Consider the following 27,563-nt stretch of genomic DNA (forward strand, 5'->3'; position numbering starts at 1 on the left):
TCTTAGATTATATAGCAAAAACCTGCTGACAGATTCCATTTAATTAACATTTACAAGACCATTTACAGTTTCCTATGCTACAAAATTGCAGTGTATCAAAAAAAACCTGATGCTTTACTGTGGATCTGTATGTCATCTAATTTTTTTTTGCATACCTAGAGACTTGAATGGGTGAGTCTCATTCAGTTTTCAGAAGAATGTAGTGCAATTTGGTGAATGAAAACAATCGGTCATCTGCACTGCTCCATTGAATAACATTAGCCTAATGTTGTCTGTTTTTTTCATGGAGAGCACAGTTCTGTAAACCGCCCTATGGATTAGTATATGAACTTGTGAGTGCCATAGGTATACATATCTATATATGTATAATTGTGGTTTAATAAAAGTTATGGTATTTTTTGGAAATTATGTTAGTTTAGCTAAGGTCAGAGACAGACTGCCGTATTTCTTGTGCGAGAATAGCATCGTAAACCTTGTACTGGCTGTCGGCTCTCCTGACCTGAACTTGACAGCTGCATAGGTAATACATCATACTGTCTTGCTCAGGTCAGTAGAGGTGCCGGATCAGTGCATGCAGTGGGATGCGACTCTTGCACTAGAAATAAGGCAGTCTGTCTCTGCCCTAAGTCATATTTCTGGATACATGCCTACCTGGTCTCCAGAATCCAGCCCCCTTTTTCCATCTGTTTTACTCTACTTACTAAGCAAAACATGTTTTTTGGCATAATACATGACCAAGGACAAAATTATATATGAAACACACAGGATAATACCATGATTACTGTCTGAACTGTACCTGGAACACTTTTAAGACTTAAAGATTGTGGATTAATTTTAATCTCAATCAGCTGGAAAACTTTGTGCTTTATTGTTTTTCACACACAACATCAAGCAGCAGAGCCATGACCTGGTGAGTTGGTTATTTCACTTTCCGTAAAATATAACTCTGTACAAAACCTAAAATCAGAGGCAACTCCACGTCAGGTTCTTTAATATATTTTATTTTTTTACACTTTAGGGAATGATGGGAGTAGAAGGTTTACCTGGTTCACCTGGAGTATCTGGACCTAAGGTAATAACATAGGTTATTTTATTGTTATTTTATTGTACTCCTTACTGCATCATTACGTATTTTCATGCTGTTGGTTCACCTTGACATACTATTTAGGGTTATTATCGCCACATTTCTGAGGGTGATAATTTTCAAATTATAATGTCACAGGTTTACAGTGACAGAGAGGGACCAGGAGATTGCAGCGTCTGATTTCATGTATTCCTACACTGATTAGAAGCCCTACTCTTTCATAATAAATTGAAGTGCAGGTGTTAAACTGTTCAGCTTAGAGTCTCTGAAGCTTTCCTGCTTGGATGATCTCAGCAGTTGAATATTAACCACTCTCTTCTCCTATATATATATTCACCGCTGGCAACCTAGATTGCCAGTTTTAGTCTTGTACTGCCTGGTTTGGAGTGGAGGTGTCGATTGTTGGTTGGGGCATTTGGAATGTTCATCTGTGACTGTTGCTTGGTGTTTCAGCTATATGCAGAGAGGGGCCAGTAGATTGCAGCATCTGATTTCACATACTCCTGCACTGATTAGAAGCCCTTCTCCTTCATAATAAATGGTGCAGGTTTTTGTTAGAAGTGCAGGTGTTAAACTGTTCAGCTTAGAGTCTCTGAAGTTTTCCTGCTGGTATGATCTCAGCTGTTGAGTATTGACCACTCGCCTTTCCTATATATACTCGCCTCTGGCGACCTGGATTGCCAGTGTTAGTCTTATACTGCCTGGTGTGGAGTGGAGGTGTCGATTGTTGGTTGAGGCATTTGGAGTGTTGATCTGTGACTGTTGCTTGGTGTTTCAGCTATGTGCAAATCCTCCTCCTCACCTATTTGGTTGTCCTTCTTTTTCTACCCTTTGTTCCGCGCTGTTGTCTGTGGATGCATAATTGTTTGTTTGGTATTTTCATTTATCCCTATACGCCATTCCTCGTTAGTCTAGTTTGTGTATATACATACACTATTACTCACCACTTCCAATGGTGGGCGACAGATATAGGGTTGATTCAGGACGTCAGCAAGGTATGTAACCCCAGCATCTTCACCATCATAAGTAATCCAGGGAGCAGGGATAGCTAGGGCGCCCTTAGCTTTAGGAATAGGGAAGGAGCCACTGGTCCCGTGTATTCTGACAAGAATTGTAACATTAACACTGGCCCATACTATTTTTTGATCCATCATGGATCCTATTACTCCTCTGGCTGGGCAACTGCAGCAGCTAAGCCTGGAGGTGGCAGATCTTCGCTCTGTTGTTGCACAACATTTAAGCATGGCTGGTCTTGGGACCACTACTCCCAGGCAATCCAAGTCGGAGCCCAAGATCGCTTTGCGGGACAGGTTCTTTGGGGGTGAGACAAGTTTGTTGTTTTCAGGGAGGCCTGTAAGGTATAATTTAAGTTATGTCCTCACTCCTCTGGAACTGAAAAGCAATGGGTGGGGATCATAATTTTGCTCTTTCAGGCTGAGCCTCAAGCATTGGCATTTTCTCTTCTGGCCGACTCTCTGTTCCGGATGGTGAAGGATTTTTTTAAGGCAATGGGTTACATATATACGGGGACCTCAATCGTGTCTACCTGGCCGAGTCTACATCAGCTCCAGCAGTGAAACCGGCCGGCGGAGGTGGTCCACCGATACCAAGTGGAATGACCCCATACTCCATAGCCAGTTCTATTAATGGATATATTTAGGGATAAAGGATGCCTTTGCCATGCATGAGACTAGAGATGAATCCACAAAAAAATTCTTGGAAGCTTGTTACTCAAACCAAGCAAATTCTAACGAGTAACAAGTATAATGGGAGTCAATGGGAAATTCAATTCATTTTTCCTGCAGACCATACAAAGAGGTCTGAGGGGCAGTGAAAATGTTGAAATGGAAAAAGTCCTCAATGGAAGGAGGACAGGATGGGAAAGACCCCCAGAAGCATCTCTGATTTTGAGAAAGCTGCTGAGAGCAATGGTGTCACACTTTTACTCCATTTTAAGGACTGACAGTTAAACATTTGAAATCGATAAGAAATTGGAGTTTTCAGGAAAAAAAATATTACTAAACATTTTTTCCTGTATATTGACTTGTATATAAGGCAAAAGTTAAAAAAAGATTTTAAAAAATTGTAATTTAAGTAAACCAGAATTTATTTTTTTATTAATAAATTGGAAACTTCAGTGTAATTTATGCAGGAAGTAAGATGTGCCCAAAATTATGGACTCAGATACACCCTGTATTATACATAAAACGGACCTCATACACATTCTGTCCAAATTGTAATGTAGTGGTACTCCTAAACTCATAAAGGCTAAGCACTAAGTGCAAATCCTGCCAAAAATTGCAAGCAGGATCATCCATACACCCTTGAAGGCACCAACTGTAATGCCTCATTCAAATTTTGTGAACAATGTGCAGGTGTTCAGAAAGGAGGAACAAGCCAGCTATATGGTATTCAATGAAATGGAAATTTTTATTAGTAGAAAAGCATAAAATGGATAATTCAATGTCACAACCGCACCAGGGAGTTATGGGCAAATGGGTTTAGGATAGAAATCCTCATTCATTTCTATGTATTCCTCCTCCTTTCTGGACATATTTTCCAAGTGGCAATACTGGTATCCGTGCAAAGGTCTCCAAATGGATGAGCTGGCTTTTCCCTTTTTTCTATTTCAAAAGAGTAGTTGTGTCACTCCTACACTCATAAAAGCTCTGCCAATAATTACAAGCAGGGTCTTCTTTACATTCTTGATGGCACCAACTGGAGTGACTCATAAAAAAATTAAGAAAGTGTAGTTGTGGTAATTCTACACTCATAAAGGATTTGCATAAAGTCCAAAGCCATTATAAAACTTATAAGTAGGGTCATCCAGTCATCCATGGACCCAAGAAGGCAACAACTTGTGAACCTCATTGAAATATTGAACATTAAAAACACTTTATGTGCTGCTGTCATCTGGTAGTGAGGAAAAGTTGTGTCTAATCCAGGCTTTGTTCATTGGTATCAGAGTGAGCCTGTCTCTTATTACACTCTCAGTGGCACTAAAAACCTGCTCAGACAAGACGCTAGTGGCATGGCAGTACAACACCTGCAAGGAATAGAGGGACAGCTCATGCCAGGTGTCGAGCTTTGAGACACAATAGCTGATGGTTGCAGAGGAATTAAAGAGTATGCAGGTTTTGTCGGCCAGGTATGGCTTGACCATCTTTAAAACCTTTTCCCTCTTTGTCAAAAATACCTTGTCATCAGGGCATGGATGCTGGGATGGTGTCATGAAATTGTCCCAGTTTTTTTGACAGTGTACGCCTGACTCTGCTGTACCTGGTGTGTGACTTCCTCGCCTATCCACCTTGCTTGGGTAAGCAAGCTTGCCACTAGCGCTGTCTAATGTGAATTTTTTAAACATTATTTCCACAATAGCCTTCTGTTGCAGCACCATTTTAGAAGATCTCAGGAAGATGAGATGCAAAGTTCTCCCTATAGCATGGGTTTAGAAGGGTGAACAACCAGTACTTTTTTTTTGGCAAGATAAATATAACGCCAGGGTCATTGGGAAGGCAGTCATATATACAGGCGGCCTATGTGCCAAGGGAGCTACAGCAAACACTTCCTTGTCTCCACCATGATGACTATTCTCCACCTCCTCCTCCTCCATCTCTTCCTCCTCATTCCCTTTCTCAGCACATCCATGTAGGAGAGAGGAGACAAAGGTTGTGTGGGTACAAGCCTCTTTTGCACTATTTAGCCAGCTCCTGTTCCTACTCCTATTTCTCAGTCTCCACCTCCTCAATGTTTCCCAATCTGCTCTGAGCAGATGAGATAAGGCAGGGCTGCCTAGTATCTCCCTGTCCCTGTTTCATGTCTTCCTCTGTCTCCACCTGGTCTGCATACAAAGCTTCATGTTTAACCTCTTCACCACCTTAGAATTTTCAGTTTTTGTTTTTTGCTTCCCTTCTTCCCAGAGCCATGACTTTTTTATGTTTTTGTCAATATTTCCATATGAGGTCTTTTTTTGCGGGAGGAGTTGCATTTTTGAACACCATTGGTTTTACCATATAGTATACTGGAAAACAGGAAAAAAAATTCCAACTGCGGTGAAGTTGCAAAAAAGTGCAATTCCACATTTTTTTTCTTTTTGTACCATGTTCACTAAATGCTTAAACTTTCCTGCTATTCTGATTTTCCAGGTCATTACAAGTTTGCAGATACCAATCATGTATAGGTTCTTTTTTATTTAAGTAGTGAAAAAGGTCAAAAGTTTATTAAAAAAAAGTTCTGGGGTTGGATGAGAGCTTATTTTTTGCACATAGAGGTGAAATTTTTATTGATACCATCTTCAGGTAGTCACGATATGTTGATTGCTTGTCATTGCATTTTATTGCAATTTTGCGGCAACAAAAAATTAATTCTGGCTCTTTGATTTTATTTCTCGTTACGCTATTTACTGATTGGATTAATTCTTTTTATATTTTGATAGGCTGGACGTTTCTAAACATAGTGATACCAAATAAGTGTATTTTTTTTATTCTTAATGGGGCAAAGGTTAGGTGATTTGAACTTTTATGTTTTCTTTATTTTAATTTTTTTTAAAAAACCTTTTTTTACTTTTTACTTGCAATATTGTCCCTTTAGGAGACTTGAAGCTGCAGTCGTCTGTACAACATATAGCAAGATTTCATACCTGCTATGTGTAGCAGAAATGATCATCTGCTATGAAAGTCTGCCACTGCCACGTTTGTTCATCCCTATTAATCACTGATCATAAAAATCTTTTATATTTAGAATCTGCTAAGAGTCTAACTCCCACACAGGCAAGGTGGTCTTTGTTCTTCACCAGACTCAACTTTTTTGTGATGTATAGGTCGAGGAGTAAGTATCTTAAGGAGGATGCCTTTTCCCGTTGTTTTCCTGAGGGTAGAGATAATTATGAACTGGTTCCTATACTACAGAAAGGGTTTCTAATCTTGAGACAGAGGTTGCAGAGGCTCAGAGGGACGCCCCTGCTGCCTGTCTTTTAAGTAAACTGTTTTTACTTGTGAATTTTCATCTTAAAATTAGAAATAAACATTATGATTTGGTCTTGGCCAGACACCCTGGTAGTAAAGCCACCACAGATCTCTTTGCCTGGTGTTTTTGGTGGTCTGGGGTGCATCAGGATGTTTGGGAGTATGCAGCTGCCTGTAGTGTGTGTGAGCATTCAAAGACACCCCTTATTCATCCATCTGGGTCTCTCCAACCATTGTCAATTCCCAGACCTTGGACTCATTTGTCAGTAGCTTTCCTTTCTTGAGTTATCCATATGAAGACACAAAAGCGCACAGAGAGGTCAGAAAATACTCTGTTGTAAAAAAAGTCACAGTAAATAAGCAAGTGCTAGTCAAAAAATGAAAAAAACACAGGGTATTTAGTTAATACGTTTTTTTGCAAAAAAAAAAAAGTATGTTAAGCTGCTCCATCAATCGCCAAGGTATACCCAAAATAGAGCAGTCCTGTCTAATATATAAAATCCCTATCTGATGTATTTAAAAACCTGATCATCTGTATAGTACCTGTATGAACAGGGCTCAGAGAGAAAATACCCACGTAGAACATGCGAGATGGAACAGCTACAATGCAAATGACCCACAGAGGAGTGGTGAACTCCCCAGTCTTGTAGAAACAAGAGAACAATTATAAAACCAAAAACACATGGGCCACCCGCATAGCGAACAAGTCTGTAGAAACCTGTTCACACCACCAAAGAACTTGAAGACACAAAAGCACACAGAGAGGTCAGAAAATACTCTGTTGTAAAAAAGTCACAGTAAATAAGCAAGTGCTAGTCAAAAAATGAAAAAAACACAGGGTATTTAGTTAATACTTTTTTTTGCAAAAAAAAAAAAAGTATGTTAAGTTGCTCCACCAATCGCCAAGATATACCCATAATAGAGCAGTCCTGTCTAATGTATATAATCCCTATCTGATCTATTTAAAAACCTGATCATCTGTATAGTACCAGATGTATCAGATGGTGGTGCCAGATGTTGTGGCATGCTCATATAATTTTTCCACATTTTTACCATGCTAGTCCTGCCTTTCGAGGTGCTGGTAGTGCCCCAGCTGCGTTGGCGACTTCCTCCTCCGCCTTGTTGCTTCACTGAGCCCCCACTGTCAGGTGGGAAAGACATTAGCAGATTTTTCTATCAGCATGCGCTTGAATTCACGCATTTTGCGATCCCTCTCCAGTTATAGAAGTAAAGATAGTATATTATCCTTGGAGTGGGTATCAATCAGGGTGGCCACACGCTAATCTGCACTGATAACAATATGGGCAACTCGGAGGTCATTCAGCATGTATTGGCTCATGTGTGACAGGTTGCCCAGAGACAACAACAAGCTGTTCTCCATGGGAGTTACTGTATATTTTCTGGGTACTCTGCATCCCCCAGCCATGCTCCAGTGATGCCCGTAAGATGATCTGAGTGCCACCCTGCTGTGAAAAAGGTGGTTCCTCCTCACATGCCTCCTCCTCCTCATCATCATCATCCAAAACGGTCTCCTGCCTGTGTAGTTGGGTACCTGGCCAATGTTGGGACAGTTACCAACCTACTCCTGGTCCTCTTCCTCCTGTGCTACCACCTCATCCATCATGGTCTGAATTGTTTTTTCAAGCACGCATATAATGGGTATAGTACTTCTACATCATCAGCGCTGGCCATATTGGTGGAATATGTAAAGCAGCGCAACATGGCACACATGACTTGCATGGAGGCCCACTCAATGATGGTCAAATGGTGTTTTTCTGCAGTGCGACTCATCCGTGCATGCTACTGCTGATATTCCACTATTGCTTGCTGCTTGCACAGTCTCTCCAGCATATGTAACATGAAGTTCCACCTTGTTAGTACGTTGTATATCAGCCGGTGAGCGGAATGGCAGACGTGAAGCTGCAGCATAGACTGGCGAGCAGCAGGGTAAGATTGCCAAAAGTGCGCACGAACTTCCCACACTTTCAGCAGCAGCTCCAACATGTGTGGTGAGTTTTTTAAGAAGCTCTGCACTACCAAGTTTAGCACAGGCACCAAGAAAGGGAAGTGCATCAAACCGGCTAGGCCCAGAGTTGCTGTGAGATTTCACCCATTATCACACACCTTCAGATCGGGCCAGAGGTTCACTGGCAGCGATCACTCATCTGTCTGTTTTTTGATCCCAGCCCATAACTCCTGTGCATTGTGGGATTTGTCCCCCAAACAGAGGAGTTTAATAACAGTCTGCTGCTGTTTGCCCCTGGCAGTACTTAAGTTGGTGAAAGAATGGGGAGGCGGTGGACACAGAAAATTAGGAGGAGAAGGAAACCTGGAAAGATAAACATTCAGCAATCCTGGGTGGTGGTAGGACCTGAGATAGAATACCTTCCACCTCTGCTCCAGCCACTACTAAATTTACTCAGTGGGCAGTTAGGAAGATATAATGTCCCTGTTTATGCTTAGTGGTCCACGTATCGGTGGTTATGTGGACCTTGCCACTGACGGCATTGTGCAGCGCACACTTGATTTTGTCTGCAACAGGACAAGGATGGCCCACTTGGAAAAGTAGTGGTAGCTGCGAACAATGTACTGCAGGTCAGTCACCGACATTATTTTTTTTAAATTGTGCAACTCCACCAGCTGGAATGGCCTCATTTCAATGGCCAGTAATTGTGAAATGCTGTCATTCAGGACCATGGTTCGTGAATTGCTAGGTTGGTATCTCCTCTTTCTCCTCTTTGGGGGGTGAAAATCTGAACACTTCCATGGGACAGTAAGGAGATGCTTGGTGACACTAGTGGTGGTGGTGATGCTGTCACATTCTCTATATGTGGTTAGGAAGTTGGCCCTGTTGATTGTAATGAGGAGGAAGAGGCTGAGACCGCAGGAGAAGAGGGAGCAATAGGAGGCTGAGATCTGTCATGGTTTTTAAGGTGTGTACTCCACTGCACCTCATGCTTGGAATTCAGATGAGTTTTCATACAGGTGGCGCTCAGGCTCAGAACATGTATACCTCACTTCAGGGTCCAAAGGCACAAAGTGCAAACCACCTCTCACTTGTCGGCAGCACATTCCCTGAAGACATGAAATGACAGGTAGCTCTTTTGAGCTGTCTTTGTTATGTTTATAGCGGTGGTGATGTGGGCAGTAGCAGCCAATGTCCTGGCTAGGGGCTGGTCGCTGTGACTTTGCACCCTGCTCCCTCTTTTGCTTTGCTGCTGTGACAGTGTGGCCTCCTTCTCTTCCTCCGAACTGCGCACATCACTAGTATGGCCTCGGCTCCATATCGGGTCTAGGACTTCATCATCCCCCGCATCATCTTCCACTGACTCCTTAACCCTGTCCTCCTTGCCAGTCTGCACACTTCATAAAGATGCTCCAGTTAGCAACTAACTTTAATCATCATCTGACATGTGCTGCGGTGGTCCACTGACTGTGCACTAGCACTCCCACGTACTCATTATCCAACTTAATAAGTGTTCGGGCATCAGTGCACTCATTCTCTTCCAATCCTGGAATCAGGGGCGGGTTGATGGGCCACGGAAACTGAGCCAAAAGAGTCAAAAAAATCAGAAGACACTGCTGCATGACTTGGGGCTCAGACTGCTTAAGTGATTTGCAAGGGGGTGATGTTGAAGCTGCATGACCATGGTCCTCAGGTGCCAACTGTGCACTTTCTGCACTGGAGCAGGTAGAAGATAATGCGAAGGAACTGGAGCCACACTCAGCCAACCAGTCTAACACCTTTTCAACATCTTGTGGCCTCACCATTCGTGCAAAAGAATTCGGGACTATGAAAAATGTAAAAATGAGAAGACATGTGGGAAATGTTGTTTTTTAACTATTTTGTGTGATATGACTCTCTGGTTTAGGCCGGCGTCACACTAAACGTATTAAAAATCGGTCCGAGTCTCCCTGTCAAGAGTCGCACGAGTGTATTGCGAGTGTCATGCGAGTACAGTCCGCTTTTTCCCAACTAGCATCCATTTTACATCCAAATGCAGTGCGATTGCTATCCGGTTGCAATGCAATTTTAACATGAGCTCTTACATACAACAATTCTCTGTCATTAACACATTGATTTGAAAGGAAATATTCGTCAAAACACACACACAAGCACACACATATATAAATAATAGAATAAAAGCTGGCAATTCATGTGCCACATACATTATAATCACAGCGTGATAGGTTAGAATAGAATAGGTATATACAGTTGTGTTCAAAAGTTTACATACTCCTGCAAAATTTCTGTTTTCTTGGCCTTTTTTCAGAGAATATGAATGATAACACCAAAACGTTTTCTCCACTCATGGTTAGTGTTTGGGTGAAACTATTTATTGTCAAAATGCCGTGTTTTCTCTTTTTAAATCATAATGACAACTAGTGTTGAGCATTCCGATACCGCAAGTATCGGGTATCGGCCGATACTTGCGGTATCGGAATTCCGATACCGAGATCCGATACTTTTGTGGTATCGGGTATCGGTATCGGATACATAGAGATGTGTAAAATAAAGAATTAAAATAAAAAATATTGATATATTTACCTCTCCGGCGGCCCCTGGTGAGTCCGCGGGTAACCGGCAGGCTTCGTTGTTCAAAATCAGCGCTTTTAGGACCTGAGAAACACGTCCCGGCTTCTGATTGGTCGCGGGCCGCCCATGTGACCGCCACGCGACCAATCACAAGCCGCGACGTCACCGCAAGCTATTAACGCGCTCATTTTTAAAAATGAGCGCGTTAATGGCTTTCAAAGACGTAGCGGGTTGTGATTGGTCGCGGCCGCGACCAATCACAAGCCGCGACGTCACCGCAAGCTATTGACGCGCTCATTTTTAAAAATGAGCGCGTTAATGGCTTTGAAAGACATAGCGGCTTGTGATTGGTCGCGTGGCCGCGACCAATCACAAGCCGCTACGTCTTTGAAAGTCATTAACGCGCTCATTTTTCAAAAATGAGCGCGCTAATAGCTTGCGGTGACGTCGCGGCTTGTGATTGGTCGCGGCCACGCGACCAATCACAAGCCGCTATGTCTTTCAAAGCCATTAACGCGCTCATTTTTAAAAATGAGCGCGTCAATAGCTTGCGGTGACGTCGCGGCTTGTGATTGGTCGCGGCCACGCGACCAATCACAAGCCGCTATGTCTTTCAAAGCCATTAACGCGCTCATTTTTAAAAATGAGCGCGTCAATAGCTTGCGGTGACGTCGCGGCTTGTGATTGGTCGCGGCCACGCGACCAATCACAAGCCGCTATGTCTTTCAAAGCCATTAACGCGCTCATTTTTAAAAATGAGCGCGTCAATAGCTTGCGGTGACGTCGCGGCTTGTGATTGGTCGCGGCCACGCGACCAATCACAAGCCGCTATGTCTTTCAAAGCCATTAACGCGCTCATTTTTAAAAATGAGCGCGTCAATAGCTTGCGGTGACGTCGCGGCTTGTGATTGGTCGCGGCCGCGACCAATCACAACCCGCTACGTCTTTGAAAGCCATTAACGCGCTCATTTTTAAAAATGAGCGCGCTAATAGCTTGCGGTGACGTCGCGGCTTGTGATTGGTCGCATGGCGGTCACATGGGCGGCCCGCGACCAATCAGAAGCCGGGACGTGTTTCTCAGGTCCTAAAAGCGCTGATTTTGAACAAAGAAGCCTGCCGGTTACCCGCGCTGAGTTCAGGGGCCGCCGGAGAGGTAAATATATCAATATTTTTTATTTTTATTCTTTATTTTACACCTCCCTATGGATCCCAGGGCCTGAAGGAGAGTTTCCTCTCCTTCAGACCCTGGGAACCATGAGAATACCTTCCGATACTTGATGTCCCATTGACTTGTATTGGTATCGGATATCGGTATCGGCGATATCCGATATTTTTCGGGTATCGGCCGATACTATCCGATACCGATACTTTCAAGTATCGGACGGTATCGCTCAACACTAATGACAACCCAAAATATCCAAATGACCCTCATCAAAAGTTTACATACGCTGGTAATTTTGGCCTTATAACTTGCACAGAAGTTGACACAAATGGGTTTGAATGGCTACTAAAGGTAACATCCTCACCTGTGACCTGTTTGCTTGTAATCAGTGTGTGTGCATAAAAGCTGAGTGAGTTTCTGGGATCTAGACAGACTCTTGCATCTTTCATTCAGCCACTGACATTTCTGGATTGTTAGCCATGGGGAAAGCGAAGGAATTGTCAACAGATCTATGGGAAAAGCTAGTTGAACTGTATAAAACAGGAAAGGATACAAAAAGATATCCAAGGAATTGATAATGCCAGTCAGCAGCATTCAAACTGTGATGAACAAATGGAAAATCAGTGGCTCTGTAAAAACAAAACCACGGTCAGGTAGACCAACAAAAATGTTGTCCACAACTGCCAGGAAAATTGTTCAGGATGCAAAGAAAAACTCACAAATAACATCAGCTTAAATTCAGGACTCTCTGCAAAGTAGCGGCGGTGTGGCTGTTTCAAAATAAAGAATAATGAGGTACTTGAAGAAAAATGGGCTACATGGTAGAGTCGTCAGAAAAAATCCATTACTGTGCAAATGCCACAAAGTATCTCACCTACAATACGCAAAACAGCACAGGGACAAACCTCAAAACTTCTGGAACAAGGTAATTTGGAGTGATGACACCAAAATTGAACTCTTTGACCACAACTATAAATGCTACATTTGGAGAGAGGTCATCAGGGCCTATAATAAAAGGATCACTATTTCTACTGGAATGCACAGAGGTGGATCACTGATGTTTTGGGAATGTGTGAGTTACAAAGGCACAGGAAACTTGGTCAAAGTTGAAGGAAAGATGAATGCAGCATTATTTGAGGTCTGCAAGTAATGCTTTTTTTTATCTTGACCATTTCTCATTTTCAGAAAATAAATACAAAATGTATTGCTTGGAACTACGAGACGTGTTATCAGTAGTTTAAAGAATAAAAGAACGGTTTACATTTTACCCAAAATATACCTGTGAAGAGAAAATTCAGACAAACTGAAAATTTTGCTGTGGTCTCTTAATTTTTGCCAGAGCTGTATATAGATGTCAGTGACACACACACACATATCGCCCATCGGCGATGCCTGTCACGTGATCGCGGGTCACCGATGGGTTGACATGACATGCAGAGGTCTCCTGCAGACTGCTATCGTTGTCACTGTCAAATTGCTATGAGCAGTTTACGGCTGATTCTAGTCTCCCATGGAGACTATTGAAGCATGCCAAAAGTAAAAAAAAATGTTTTTAAAAATATAAAAAAATAAAAAATATATAAAAGTTCAATTCAATCCCCTTTCGCCCCATTCAAAATAAAACAAAAAAACAACTATACACATACTTGGTATCGCTGGGTTCAGAATCGCTTGTTCCATCAATATATAAAAAGAATTATTCCAAGTGGTAAACGGCCTAGTGAGAAAAAAATCGAAACGCCAGAATTACTTTTTTTGGTCGCTGCAACATTGTAATAGAATGCAATAATGGGCGATCAAAAAATCGTATATACACCAATATGGTATCAATAAAAATGTCAGATCTGTGCACAAAAATAAGCCTTCACCCAGCCCCGGATACCGAAAAATGGAGACGCTACGGATCTCGGAAAATGGCAACATTTTTTTTTTCAAAACTTTGGATATTTTTCACCACTTAAATAAAAAAGAACCTAGACATGTTTGTGGTCTATGAACAGGAGAATAATATTGACATGTCGGTTTTAGCATTTAGTGAACATGGTAAAAAAAATCCCCAAAACAGTTGGGGAATTGCAATGTTTTTGCAATTTCACCGCATTTGGAATTTTTTTCCTGTTTTCCAGTACACAATATGGTAAAATCAATGAAGCCATTCAAAAGTACTACTTGTCCCACAAAAACAAGCACTCACATGGCCATATTGACAGAAAAAATAAAAAGTTATGGCCGTAGAAAGAAGGGGAGCAAAAAGTGGAAACGTAAAAACGGAAATATCCCTGGTCTTTAAGTGGTTAAAAAGCAGTTCAATCTTCTTTATAATATGACTATAATTTTACAATACTCTAAAAACAAAACTAAATAAAGAAATCCGATTTTTCACAGGGAAATAAAGGTGATCCTGGAATACCTGGAAAAGCTGGTTCATTGGGTGTAAAGGTATGTTTATATGTCCTATATACATTAAAGTGGTTAATCCTCTATTTTATTATTTTAGCAAATGTGTTGAGGACAACTGCTAACTTGGTAGCTCAGACCAGACCAACTAGACATGTCCGTCAGTTTGCTCCAGCTGAAAAACAGCATATGGGAAATACCTTTTTCGATTGGAGAAGGCTGGTAGACAGACCTGGTTATATACTCCTCCATTATCTATCTTGTTGGTAGGAGGAGCACTAACAAGTACAATCTGAGAACCTATTATAATATTTGCTATATAATTCCCTAAAATCATGTTCTAAAAAATGTATTAAAATAAAGATAAATTATCAACCCCTTTAAACGTTGACTCTCCGTGCTTATAAGGAATCTGTCACCACATTTGACCTGTCTAAACTATTAATATGGCCACTAAGGTTATAGACTTCTGAAAAGAGTGATATGCCTCATATCAGATGCCTTGTTGTTGATAAATCAACTTTTATCACTTTATGTAAAATACCTCTTCCAGGCTATGAGGAGAATGTTGGTTGTAAGATGACTGCCTCCAGAGCTTATTTTACATAAAGGGGGTGATACTAGTGTCCTGTGTAATGGCAATTTCTTGCTCTCTTAATTTCACTTTAGAGCTGTGTGTCATTATACCTGACACATTAGCAGGATCCTATCATCTTCATATTTCATCTCACAGGCAGACAGGGTTGCAATATTGTTACAATACAACAGCTCAGAGAGCTGCAAAAAATCTGTTTGCAAGAAGACAAATTTCAGTTCTCCTGTTCTGTGTTACTGTGTTAGTTACTTGAATCACTCTGGCAACTCCCCTTTTATTTAAAATAAGCTCTGGAGGCAGAGTTATCTTCCATGCAACAAACTCCACATAGCCTGGAAGAGGTCATCTACGTAAAGAATAGAAGATGATTTCTCCACTTCAAGGCATCTGATATGAGGCATACAGGTAGGATTTTTTTCAGCAGTCTATAAACTGTATGCATATTTTAATGGTTTAGATAGGTCAAATGTGATGACAAACTCCATTTAACCCCTTCACGACATGCGCCGTACATCTACTGCGCATGCCGTGAATCCCCCTTTGATGTGGGCTCCGGCGGTGAGCCCACATCAAAGTCGCGACATGTCAGCTGTTTTGTACAGCTGACATGTGCGCGCAATAGCGGCGGGTGAAATCGCTATTCACCCGCCGCTATTAACCTGTTAAATGCCGCTGTCAAACACAGACAGCGGCATTTAACTACCGCATCCGGCCGGGCGGCCGGATATGACGTCATCGCCGACCCCCGTCACATGATCGGGGGTCGGCGATGCATCAGGAAGGTAACCATAGAGGTCCTTGAGACCTCTATGGTTACTGATGCAGGTCTGCTGTGAGCGCCCCCCTGTGGTCGGCGCTCACAGCACACCTGCATTTCTGCTACATAGCAGCGATCTAATGATCGCTGCTATGTAGCAGAGCCGATCAGGCTATGCCAGCTTCTAGCCTCCCATGGAGGCTATTAAAGCATGGCACAAGTAAAAAAAAAATGTTTTAAAAAATATGAAAAAAATATAAAAAATATAAAAGTTTAAATCACCCCCCTTTCGCCCCATCCTAAATAAAACAATAAAAAAAAACCAAACCTACACGTATTTGGTATCACCGTGTTCAGAATCGCCCGATCTATCAATTAAAAAAAAGCATTAACCTGATCGCTAAACGGCGTAGCGAGAAAAAAATCCGAAACGCCAGAATTACGTTTTTTTGGTCGCCGCGACATTGCATTAAAATGCAATAACGGGCGATCAAAAGAACGTATCTGCGCAAAAATGGTATCATTAAAAACGTCATCTCGGCATGCAAAAAATGAGCCCTCACCCGACCCCAGATCACGAAAAATGGAGACGCTACGGGTATCGGAAAATGGCACTATTTTTTTTTTTTTTTTTAGCAAAGTTTGGAATTTTTTTTCACCACTTAGATAAAAAATAACCTAGTCATGTTAGGTGTCTATGAACTCGTAATGACCTAGAGAATCATAATGTCAGGTCAGTTTTAGCATTTAGTGAACCTAGCAAAGAAGCCAAACAAAAAACAAGTGTGGGATTGCACTTTTTTTGCAATTTCACCGCACTTGGAATTTTTTTCCCGTTTTCTAGTAAAAGACATGGTAAAACCAATGGTGTCGTTCAAAAGTACAACTTGTCCCGCAAAAAATAAGCCCTCACATGACCATATTGACAGAAAAATAAAAAAGTTATGGCTCAGGGAAGGAGGGAAGTGAAAAACGAAAACGCAAAAATGAAAAAGGGCCGCGACTTGAAGGGGTTAAAATCTTGCAAACTGTATTTTTGTATGCTCATACATACAGTGGCATGTAAAAATTTGGGCACCCCTAGTCAAAATTACTGTTATTGTGAACAGTTAAGCAAGTTGAAGATGAAATGATCTCTAAAAGGCTTAAAGTTAAAGATGACACATTTCTCTTGTATTTTATGCAAATATACATACACACATGTATACATATGTACTGTAAAACTGATTAGATATATGTATGTTTAAAAATTACAAAAAGAAAAATGGGCAGATGCTAAAGTTTGAGCACCCTGCATGGTTAGTAACTAGTAGCACCCTGTCTTGTAAGTATCACAGCTTGTAATCAGTTTCTGTAGCCAGACAATAGTCATTCAATTCATTTTTTAGATATTTTCATGCATTCTTCCTTGCAAAATTCTTCCAGTTCTGTGAGATTCCCGGGTTCATCTTTCATGCACTGCTATTTTGAGGTCGAGCCACAAATTTTCAATCAGTGGTGTTCAGATCAGGGAACTGTGAGAGCCATTGTAAAACCATCATTTTGAGCCTTTTGAGGTAGTCTATTGTGGATTTTGATCATTGTCCATTTGTAAAGGCCATCCTCTATTCAACTTCAGCTTTACTACAGTTAGTGTTGTTTGCATCAAGAATTTGTTGAAATGTCATTGAATCCATTCTTCCCTCTACTTGTGAAATGTTCCCCGTACCATTGACTGCAAAACCACCCCAAAGCATGATTGATCAACCCCCATGCTTAATGGTTGGTGAAATGTTCTCTTCCTGAAATTCTGTGCCCTTTTTTCTACAGACATACCTTTGATCATTGTGGCCAATGAATTCTGTTTTAACCTCATCGATCCACATGACTTGTTTCCAAAATGCATCAGGTTTGTTAGATGTTATTTTGAACTTCTGAATCTAATTTTTTTTTGGTGATGACCCGGTAAAAGTTTTCTTCTGATTACTCTTTCATGAAGGCAATATTTTTGCAGGTGTCTCTGAACAGTAGAGAAATGTACCACAACTCTAGAGTCTAAATCTTTCTGAAGGTCTTTTGCAGTCAAGTGGGGGTTTTGATTTGTTTCTCTAGCAATCCTTCGAGCAGCTCTCACTGAAATTTTGCTTGGTCTTCCAGACCTTTTCTTGACTTCCACTGTTTGTGTTAACTTCCATTTCTTAGTCACTTTTTTAACTGAGGAAACAGCAACTTGAAAACACTTTGCTATCTTCTTATAGCCTTCTCCTGCTTTGTGGGCTTCCACCATTTTCATTTTCAGAGTGCTAGGCAGCTGTTTAGAAGAACCCACCGCTGCTGTTTTTTGGCACAATGTTAGAAAAGGCTGAGTTTTTATAATGCTGGGAAATTTGCATCACCTGGACTTTCCTAATGATGATAGTGAACAAGCCATAATTCTAAAATGCTAACTAAGGTCTGAAATCTTGGTTAAAGTTATCTTAGCACAAAAATCTCCCTTTTAGAGATCATGTAATCTCCAGCTTGCTTAACTGTTTACAATAACAAAAATTTTGACCAGGGGTTCCCAAGTTTTACATGCCACTGTATTTCTTTCTGAGTGTGTAACATGACCATAAATTTACAATATGTGTATTATTCAAGAAAAAGAAAATGAGAGGAATAAATGGAAATAGGACTTTCAAAATGTAGTGATCCTTATGGAATGAAAATACAGTATATATTTTTTCTTAATGGTTTCAGAAGAAGCAAAAAGGCTTCGTTCGCATCATATTTTTGAACTGTAGCATAAAAGCAGAAAGGTATCCCAATACAAATATATTATTTTTATTATGGAAACTGGGAAGGAATTATGTTGCAGGCTTATTTTACTCTGTTAACTTATTTTTAAATAAAATTACAACAGAAGCTAATGGGTACAGAAAGTGATTGTATAAAGATGTTAAACAATTGCATGTTGTTTTTAACTTTGCATGTTGTTTTTATCTTGTACTGGTGCTGGTACTTTTTCCTAATCTTGAAAAAAATAACCTTTCAACAGGGTGCAAGAAATCAGTGCGTATACAATGTATATAGTACTGCTTTACCTTTAGCAATTAGATTATCAGTGTTTCTCACGTTGAAGTAAATGTCCACTGTCATTTTAACAAACTTTGCATAAATTAACAGTAAAAGTGAATATAAAAAACTTTGGAATGCATCTTATAAGAGATATTTCCTTCTTTCCCTACTCATGAACCACTTATTCCTTGCTTTCCTCTTGAGCTCATCGTCAGCTTTAAAAACAAACAAACAAACAAACAAAAACAGATCAAATCCATCTTAGTCAAAGTAAGATGGAGTGCCAGAAAAGAGACGTGTCAGATTACACCTGTTTTTATACCCCATATAGAGGAGAGGGAGTGATAGAAGAAGTAAGGAGAAGAGTAATACACTGACAGAGAAGCACACACACAGATGAAGCAGCAGTTTTCTAGTAAATGATTTAGATTCTCCCACAACTGTATTCACAGCCACACAGCTGAGTTTTGCTGTATAATGTGTTATGACCTGGTGGTTAGGAGCACCCGGAATGACCTGATAGTTAAACCTCATACAAGACGAGCTCTGGGATGTGGGAGCTCTGCTGACCGCAAGCCCTAATCCTATCACACACACTAGAAATAGCCGTGGAGCGCTCCTGACCAGACCTAGGTGCCTCGTCACAGCCTAAGAGCTATCTAGCCCTAGAGATAGAAAATAAGCCTACCTTGCTTCAGAGAAATTCCCCAAAGGTAAGGAAGCCCCCCACATATATTGACTGTGAGTAGAGATGAAAGTCACAAACGCAGAAATGAAACAGGTTTCAGCAAAGGGAGGCCAGACTTACTAAATAGACAGAGGATAGGAAAGGTAACTTTGCGATCAGCACAAAAACCTACAAAAGACCACACAGAGTGTGCAAAAAAGACCTCCGCACCGACTCACGGTGTGGAGGGGCCACTCTGCATTCCAGAGCTTCCAGCTAGCAAGACAAAATCATGAAAACCAGCTGGACAAGAAAACAGTGAACAAACAATGACTATCAGGAACTTAGCTTCTGCAGGAGAAGACAGGTCACCAGGAAGATCCAGGAGCGAACTGAACCAATGCAAAAACATTGACAGCTGGCATGGAGTAACGATCTGAGTGGAGTTAAATAGAGCAGCCAACCAAAGGATAAACCACGTCACCTGTGTAAGGAACCTCAGAAGCAGCAGCTTCACTCACAGCCACCAGAGGGAGCCCATAGACAGAACTCGCCGAAGTACCATTCACGACCACAGGAGGGAGTTCGACAACAGAATTCACAACAGTACCCCCCCCTCACCAGAGCCCCCAGGCCGATCAGGATGAGCCAAATGAAAGGCACGAACAAGATCGGCAGCATGAACATCAGAGGCAAAAACCCAGGAATTATCTTCCTGACCATAACCCTTCCACTTGACCAGGTACTGGAGTTTCCGTCTCGAAACACGAGAATCCAAAATCTTCTCCACCACATACTCCAACTCCCCCTCGACCAACACCGGGGCAGGAGGATCAACGGAGGGAACCATAGGCACCACGTAGCTCCGCAACAACGACCTATGGAACACATTATGGATGGCAAAAGAAGCTGGAAGGTCCAAATGAAATGACACAGGATTAGGAACTTCAGAAATCTTATATGGCCCAATGAAACGAGGCTTAAATTTTAGGAGAGGAAACCTTCATAGGAACGTGACGAGATGACAACCAAACCAAATCCCCAACACGAAGTCGGGGACCAACACAACGCCGGCGGTTAGCGAAACGTTGAGCCTTCTCCTGGGACAATGTCAAATTGTCCACCACATGAGTCCAAATCTTCTGCAACCTATCCACCACCGCATCCACACCAGGACAGTCCGAAGACTCAACCTGCCCTGATGAGAAACGAGGATGGAAACCAGAATTACAGAAAAAAGGAGAAACTAAAGTAGCCGAGCTGGCCCGATTATTAAGGGCGAACTCAGCCAAAGGCAAGAAGGACACCCAATCATCCTGATCAGCAGAAACAAAGCATCTCAGATATGTCTCAAAAGTCTGATTAGTTTGTTCGGTTTGGCCATTAGTCTGAGGATGGAAAGCCGAAGAAAAAAAAAATCAATGCCCATCTTAGCACAAAAGGACCGCCAAAACCTCGAAACAAACTGGGAACCTCTGTCCGAGACGATGTTCTCTGGAATGCCATGCAAACGAACCACATGCTGGAAAAACAATGGCACCAAATCAGAGGAGGAAGGCAATTTAGACAAGGGTACCAAATGGACCATCTTAGAGAAGCGATCACAGACCACCCAAATGACCGGCATCCTTTGAGAAACAGGGAGATCAGAAATAAAATCCATGGGAATATGCGTCCAGGGCCTCTTCGGAATTGGCAAGGGCAAAAGCAATCCACTGGCACGAGAACAGCAGGGCTTAGCCCGAGCACAAGTCCCACAGGACTGCACAAAAGAACGCACATCCCGTGACAAAGAAGGCCACCAAAAGGATCTAGCCACCAAATCTCTGGTACCAAAGATTCCAGGATGACCAGCCAACACCGAACAATGAATCTCAGAGATAACTCTACTAGTCCATCTATCAGGGACAAACAGTTTCTCCGTAGGACAACGGTCAGGTCTATCAGCCTGAAACTTTTGCAGCACACGCCGCAAATCAGGGGAGATGGCAGACAAAATTACCCCTTCTTTAAGAATACCCGCCGGCTCCGGAACACCCGGAGAGTCAGGCACAAAACTACTTGACAGGGCGTCAGCCTTCACATTCTTAGATCCCGGAAGGTATGAAACCACAAAATCAAAACAGGAGAAAAAGAGCGACCATCAAGCCTGTCTGGATTCAACCGTTTGGCAGACTCGAGATAAGTCAAATTCTTGTGATCCGTCAAGACCACCACGTGATGTTTAGCTCCTTCAAGCCAATGTCGCCACTCCTCGAATGCCCACTTCATGGCCAACAACTCCCGATTGCCAACATCATAATTGCGCTCAGCAAGCGAGAATTTTCTTGAAAAGAAGGCACAGGGTTTCATCACCGAGCCATCAGAACTTCTTTGCGACAAAACAGCCCCTGCTCCAATTTCAGAAGCATCAACCTCGACCTGAAAAGGGAGCGAAACATCTGGCTGGCACAACACAGGGGCAGAAGCAAAACAACGCTTCAACTCCTGAAAAGCCTCTACAGCCGCAGAGGACCAATTGACCACATCAGCACCTTTCTTGGTCAAATCAGTCAACGGTTTAGCAATACTAGAAAAATTAGCGATGAAGCGACAATAAAAATTAGCAAAGCCCAGGAACTTCTGCAAGCTCTTCACAGATGTCGGCTGAGTCCAATCGTAAATGGCCTGAACTTTAACAGGGTCCATCTCGATAGTAGAAGGGGAAAAAATGAAACCCAAAAATGAAACGTTCTGAACTCCAGAGACACTTTGACCCCTTCACAAACAAGGAATTCGCACGAAGGACCTGGAACACCATTCTGACCTGCTTCACATGAGACTCCCAATCATCCGAAAAGACCAAAATGTCATCCAAATATACAATCATGAATCTATCCAGGTACTCTCGGAAGATGTCATGCATAAAGGACTGAAACACAGATGGAGCATTAGAAAGCCCGAATGGCATAACCAGGTACTCAAAATGGCCCTCGGGCGTATTAAATGCCGTTTTCCATTCATCACCCTGTTTAATTCGCACAAGATTATACGCACCACGAAGATCTATCTTGGTGAACCAACTAGCCCCCTTAATCAGAGCAAATAAATCAGACAGCAGCGGCAAAGGATACTGAAATTTGACTGTGATCTTATTAAGAAGGCGGTAATCAATACAAGGTCTCAAAGAGCCATCCTTCTTGGCCACAAAAAAGAACCCTGCTCCCAATGGTGACGACGACGGACGAATATGACCCTTCTCCAAGGATTCCTTTATATAACTCCGCATAGCAGCGTGCTCTGGCACAGATAAATTAAACAGACGGCCCTTAGGAAACTTACTACCAGGAATCAAATTAATAGCACAATCGCAATCCCTATGAGGCGGTAGGGCACCGGATTTGGGTTCTTCAAATACATCCCGGTAATCTGATAAAAACTCAGGGACTTCAGAAGGAGTGGAAGGCGAAATTGACAGCAATGGAACATCACCATGTACCCCCTGACAACCCCAGCTGGACACAGACATAGATTTCCAATCCAACACTGGATTATGGACCTGTAGCCATGGCAACCCCAAAATGACCACATAATGCAGATTATGCAACACCAAAAAGCGAATATCCTCCTGATGTGCAGGAGCCATGCACATGGTCAATTGAGTCCAGTACTGAGGCTTATTCTTGGCCAAAGGCATAGCATCAATTCCTCTCAATGGAATAGGATACTGCAATGGCTCCAAGAAAAAACCACAGCGCCTGGCAAACTCCAAGTCCATCAAATTCAGGGCAGCGCCTGAATCCACAAATGCCATTACAGAATAGGACGACAGAGAGCAAATCAGAGTAACGGACAAAAGAAATTTAGACTGTACCCTACCAATGGTGGCAGACCTAGCGAACAGGTTAGTGCACTTAGGACAATCGGATATAGCATGAGTGGATTCACCACAGTAAAAACACAGCCCATTCCGACGTCTGTGTTCTTGCCGTTCAGCTCTGGTCAAAGTCCTATCACACTGCATAGGCTCAGGCCTATGCTCAGAGAATACCGCCAGATGGTGCACAGCTTTGCGCTCCCGCATGCGCCGATCGATCTGAATGGCCAAGGACATAGACTCATTCAGACCAGCAGGCATGGGAAATCCCACCATGACATCCTTAAGGGCTTCAGAAAGACCCTTTCTGAAAATTGCCGCCAGGGCACATTCATTCCACTGAGTAAGCACAGACCACTTCCTAAACTTCTGACAGTACACCTTCCCTTCATCCTGACCGTGACACAAAGCCAGCAAGATTTTCTCTGCCTGATCCACTGAATTTGGTTCCTCATAAAGCAATCCATGCGCCAGAAAAAACGCATCAACATCTCGCAATGCAGGATCTTCTGGCGCAAGGGAAAATGGCCAGTTTTGAGGGTCACCACGTAACAAAGAAATAATGATTTTTACTTGTTGAACGGGGTCACCAGAGGAGCGGGGTTTCAAAGCTAGAAACAATTTACAAATATTTTTGAAATTCAAGAACCTAGATCTATCCCCAGAAAATAAGTCAGGAATAGGAATTCTAGGCTCTAACATAGTATTCTGAACCACAAAATCTTGAATGTTTTGTACTCTTGAAGTGAGATGATCCACACAAGAGGACAGACCTTGAATGTCCATATCTACACCTGTGTCCTGAACCACCCAAAGGTCTAGGGGAAAAGAAAGCCAAAACACAGTGCAAAGAAAAAAAAATGGTCTCAGAAGTTCTCTTATCCCTCTATTGAGATGCATTAATACTTTGAGCCAGCTGTACTGTTATGACCTGGTGGTTAGGAGCACCCGGAATGACCTGATAGTTAAACCTCATACAAGACGAGCTCTAGGATGTGGGAGCTCTGCTGACCGCAAGCCCTAATCCTATCACACACACTAGAAATAGCCATGGAGCGCTCCTGACCAGACCTAGGTGCCTCGTCACAGCCTAAGAGCTATCTAGCCCTAGAGATAGAAAATAAGCCTACCTTGCCTCAGAGAAATTCCCCAAAGGTAAGGAAGCCCCCCACATATATTGACTGTGAGTAGAGATGAAAGTCACAAACGCAGAAATGAAACAGGTTTCAGCAAAGGGAGGCCAGACTTACTAAATATACAGAGGATAGGAAAGGTAACTTTGCGATCAGCACAAAAACCTACAAAAGACCACGCAGAGTGTGCAGACCTCCGCACCGACTCACGGTGCGGAGGGGCCACTCTGCATTCCAGAGCTTCCAGCTAGCAAGACAAAATCATGAAAACCAGCTGGACAAGAAAACAGTGAACAAACAATGACTATCAGGAACTTAGCTTCTGCAGGAGAAGACAGGTCACCAGGAAGATCAAGGAGCGAACTGAACCAATGCAAAAACATTGACAGCTGGCATGGAGTAACGATCTGAGTGGAGTTAAATAGAGCAGCCAACCAAAGGATAAACCACGTCACCTGTGTAAGGAACCTCAGAAGCAGCAGCTTCACTCACAGCCACCAGAGGGAGCCCATAGACAGAACTCACCGAAGTACCATTCACGACCACCGGAGGGAGTTCGACAACAGAATTCACAACAATAATGTCTTTCATGTTGCTGCTACTGCTCTCTGAGTGCTATTTATGGAAATAAGAACAGATATCCTGATTCTAGCTGAAATCATAGCAGCTAGTCTTTGCCCATGAATTCAGAGAGAAATGCATGTTGAAGATAGAGCCTGCAGAGGGAAAAACTGGTGAAAAGTGCAGAATACATGTCATATAATAACCAAAAATTGTGTTTTTTTCTCATGTACACACATGACAACCTTTTCTGAAAGGTTTGCTTAAATGACTGGTACCCCATAAAGAATCACATCTGTAAAAAATTTTAATAGCTAAACCTTGGAAAATGGTAGTGTAGTGTCAGTGTATTAGTATATTGTCACCATCTTGTCAGGTATCCACCACTGCTCTGTTCCCCTTTTAAGTCAGCTGATGGCTATTCAGACTTTCCTATTTACCTTACACTATATGGACCCGATTCATCAAGATCGGTGTTGTTCATGCCAGTCTTGATGAGAAATTCATGAAGAGGAGACTGCAATGAAAAACATCAGAAAAGAGGCGTGCACCACTGTGTGTGCCTTTCCACAATTCCTGCTGCATCCCTTGCTGGAGTAAGATTTGTAGTGTATCGAACATCGTCACTAGTCATTAGTTTGATGAGCGGCTGTCGCCATGCCCCCATTCCTCCCCAGCTCAGCCATGAGATGCCCGAAGTAACAAAACTTAGGCGCAGCTCCAAGTTGTGAAGACTTCTTGCATGAAAGATTTGATGCATAGGGTCCTATGTGTGAGAAATAAGTCTTTTTTAGAATGTAGGCCAAAAGTTAAGTCCATATATATTTGGACAGAGACAACATTTTCTAATTTTGGTCCCTTTAAAAACAGGGTGGCACATGTTAAGGAGCTGAAACTCCTAAACCCTTCATCCAATTTTAATGTGGATACCCTCAAATGAAAGCTGAAAGTCTGAACTTCATCTGCATCTGAATTGTTTTGTTTAAAATTCATTTTGGTAATGTCTATAAACAAAACTAGAAAAATGTTGTCTTTGTCCAAATATATATGGACGTAACTGTATATAGGTTTGTTGTGAATCTCCATAGGTTTACATTGTAAAATCACATCTGGGTCTCCCAGTCTGAATTACTGTCATGTGACTCAGATGAGGAGCAAAGCGGTGGTGGATACCAGAGAAAACTGTGACTGGTAAATATAATAACATACTGATACTATGATGCACTAACTTTATAAACTAAGGTTTAGCATAAAAAAAATAATGGAAGTCCTTTAACAACAATGGATAATGAAAACAGGGGCTATAACTTAGACCCCCAGTGGCTATAAAAATACATCAGGGTCCCACAGTTGTTCACTACACTTTGCCTAAGTTTACTTGTACAAATGCATAACACATATCCCTCTTATCTACTAAACCTACTTACCAGGGAGAAAAAGGAGAAAGTGGCCTTCTAGGTTCACAAGGATATAGAGGAGTTCCTGGACTCACAGGTGCCAAGGTAATGTGCATTTTATTTTTAAATCTGAAACTTGACCCAGGCTGCAAACTTTTTTCATTTGCATTTTTGGAGGTGCTTTATACACATTCATGACCTAGTGTATTAATCTGACACTAGTATACAGTACTGGCCAAAAGTTTGGACACACCTTCTCATTTAAAGATTTTTCTGTATTTTCATGACTATGAAAATTGTACATTCACACTGAAGGCATCAAAACTATGAATTAACACATGTGGAATTATATACTTAACAAAAAAGTGTGAAACAACTGAAATTATGTCTTATATTCTAGGTTCTTCAAAGTAGCCACCTTTTGCTTTGATGACTGCTTTGCACACTCTTGGCATTCTCTTGATGAGCTTCAAGAGGTAGTCTTCAGCAGATCCTCAGTGTCATGGTGACCCATTGGCACCCTGCAATTGCATCACAGAAATGCCCTGCTGGCGTTTGTTAAGCGCTATTGTCAAAGATTGACAGTGACATTTAACAGGTTAACAGCTTTGCTCCACCTGCATCTATGAAAAGCACAAGATGGCATGCAAGCTCACATCAAAGGCAGGGACACGACGTACATGTACATCATATGTCATGAAGGGCTTTAGTATGTCAATACTCATCAATACTCTTTCTTTCATACATTTGCAAAAGCATCACAAACAAAGCAGACATACACAGCAGGCAGGGTGACTTGCATTAGGCCAGGGTCATACTAGTGTAGAATACGGATGAGTGCTATGCGATAAAACATCACATAGCACTCGGACCACTGCTTATCTATGGGACACCTCACATCATCATTTTTTTTTCTCATACGTACTGCGATTGTACTCGTGTAGCACCCGAGTCTCGCCAATGCAAGTCTATGGGTGCAAGAAAAAACAGACACCACACGGACCATCCATGTGACTTGCGAGAAATGCACACACATTTTCCTCTACCCATTGAGCCATTAAATTCAATGGGGAAAAGCAGTGAGAAATGTAAAGCCATATGCATTACACATGGATGACCATATGTAAAACACTTGTGTGACTCTCAGCAGGGAGACTCGGACCAATTTTTCATAAGTTAAGTGTGAACCTGGCCTTAGAAGTAGGATATGCTCTCTGAAAAAGGGACACTTGGGATATTTGTGATCCACATAGAACAAAGAAACACTTTCTTAGGCTACTTTCACACTAGCGTCGTTTGGGATACGTCGCAATGCGTTGTTTTGGGGAAAAAATGCATCCTGCAAAGTTGTCTGCAGGATGCATTTTTCCCCCATAGACTAACATTAGCGACGCATTGCCACACGTCGCAACCGTCG

At 42.1% G+C, this 27,563-nt stretch overlaps 1 protein-coding gene across 1 annotated transcript in view; it reads left to right on the forward strand.

Annotated features, from left to right (window-relative positions):
* COL21A1 (collagen type XXI alpha 1 chain) overlaps positions 1-27,563 on the forward strand; it is a 536,987-nt gene that overhangs the window by 445,215 nt on the left and 64,209 nt on the right. The window contains exons 20-22 of the mRNA XM_069726746.1: positions 1,019-1,072; positions 14,133-14,186; positions 26,180-26,251. Coding sequence (XP_069582847.1) covers positions 1,019-1,072; positions 14,133-14,186; positions 26,180-26,251 — 180 coding nt within the window. The remainder of the gene's footprint in view (positions 1-1,018; positions 1,073-14,132; positions 14,187-26,179; positions 26,252-27,563) is intronic.

The sequence above is a fragment of the Ranitomeya imitator genome, chromosome 5, assembly GCF_032444005.1.
Source record: "Ranitomeya imitator isolate aRanImi1 chromosome 5, aRanImi1.pri, whole genome shotgun sequence".
Lineage (NCBI taxonomy): Eukaryota > Metazoa > Chordata > Amphibia > Anura > Dendrobatidae > Ranitomeya > Ranitomeya imitator.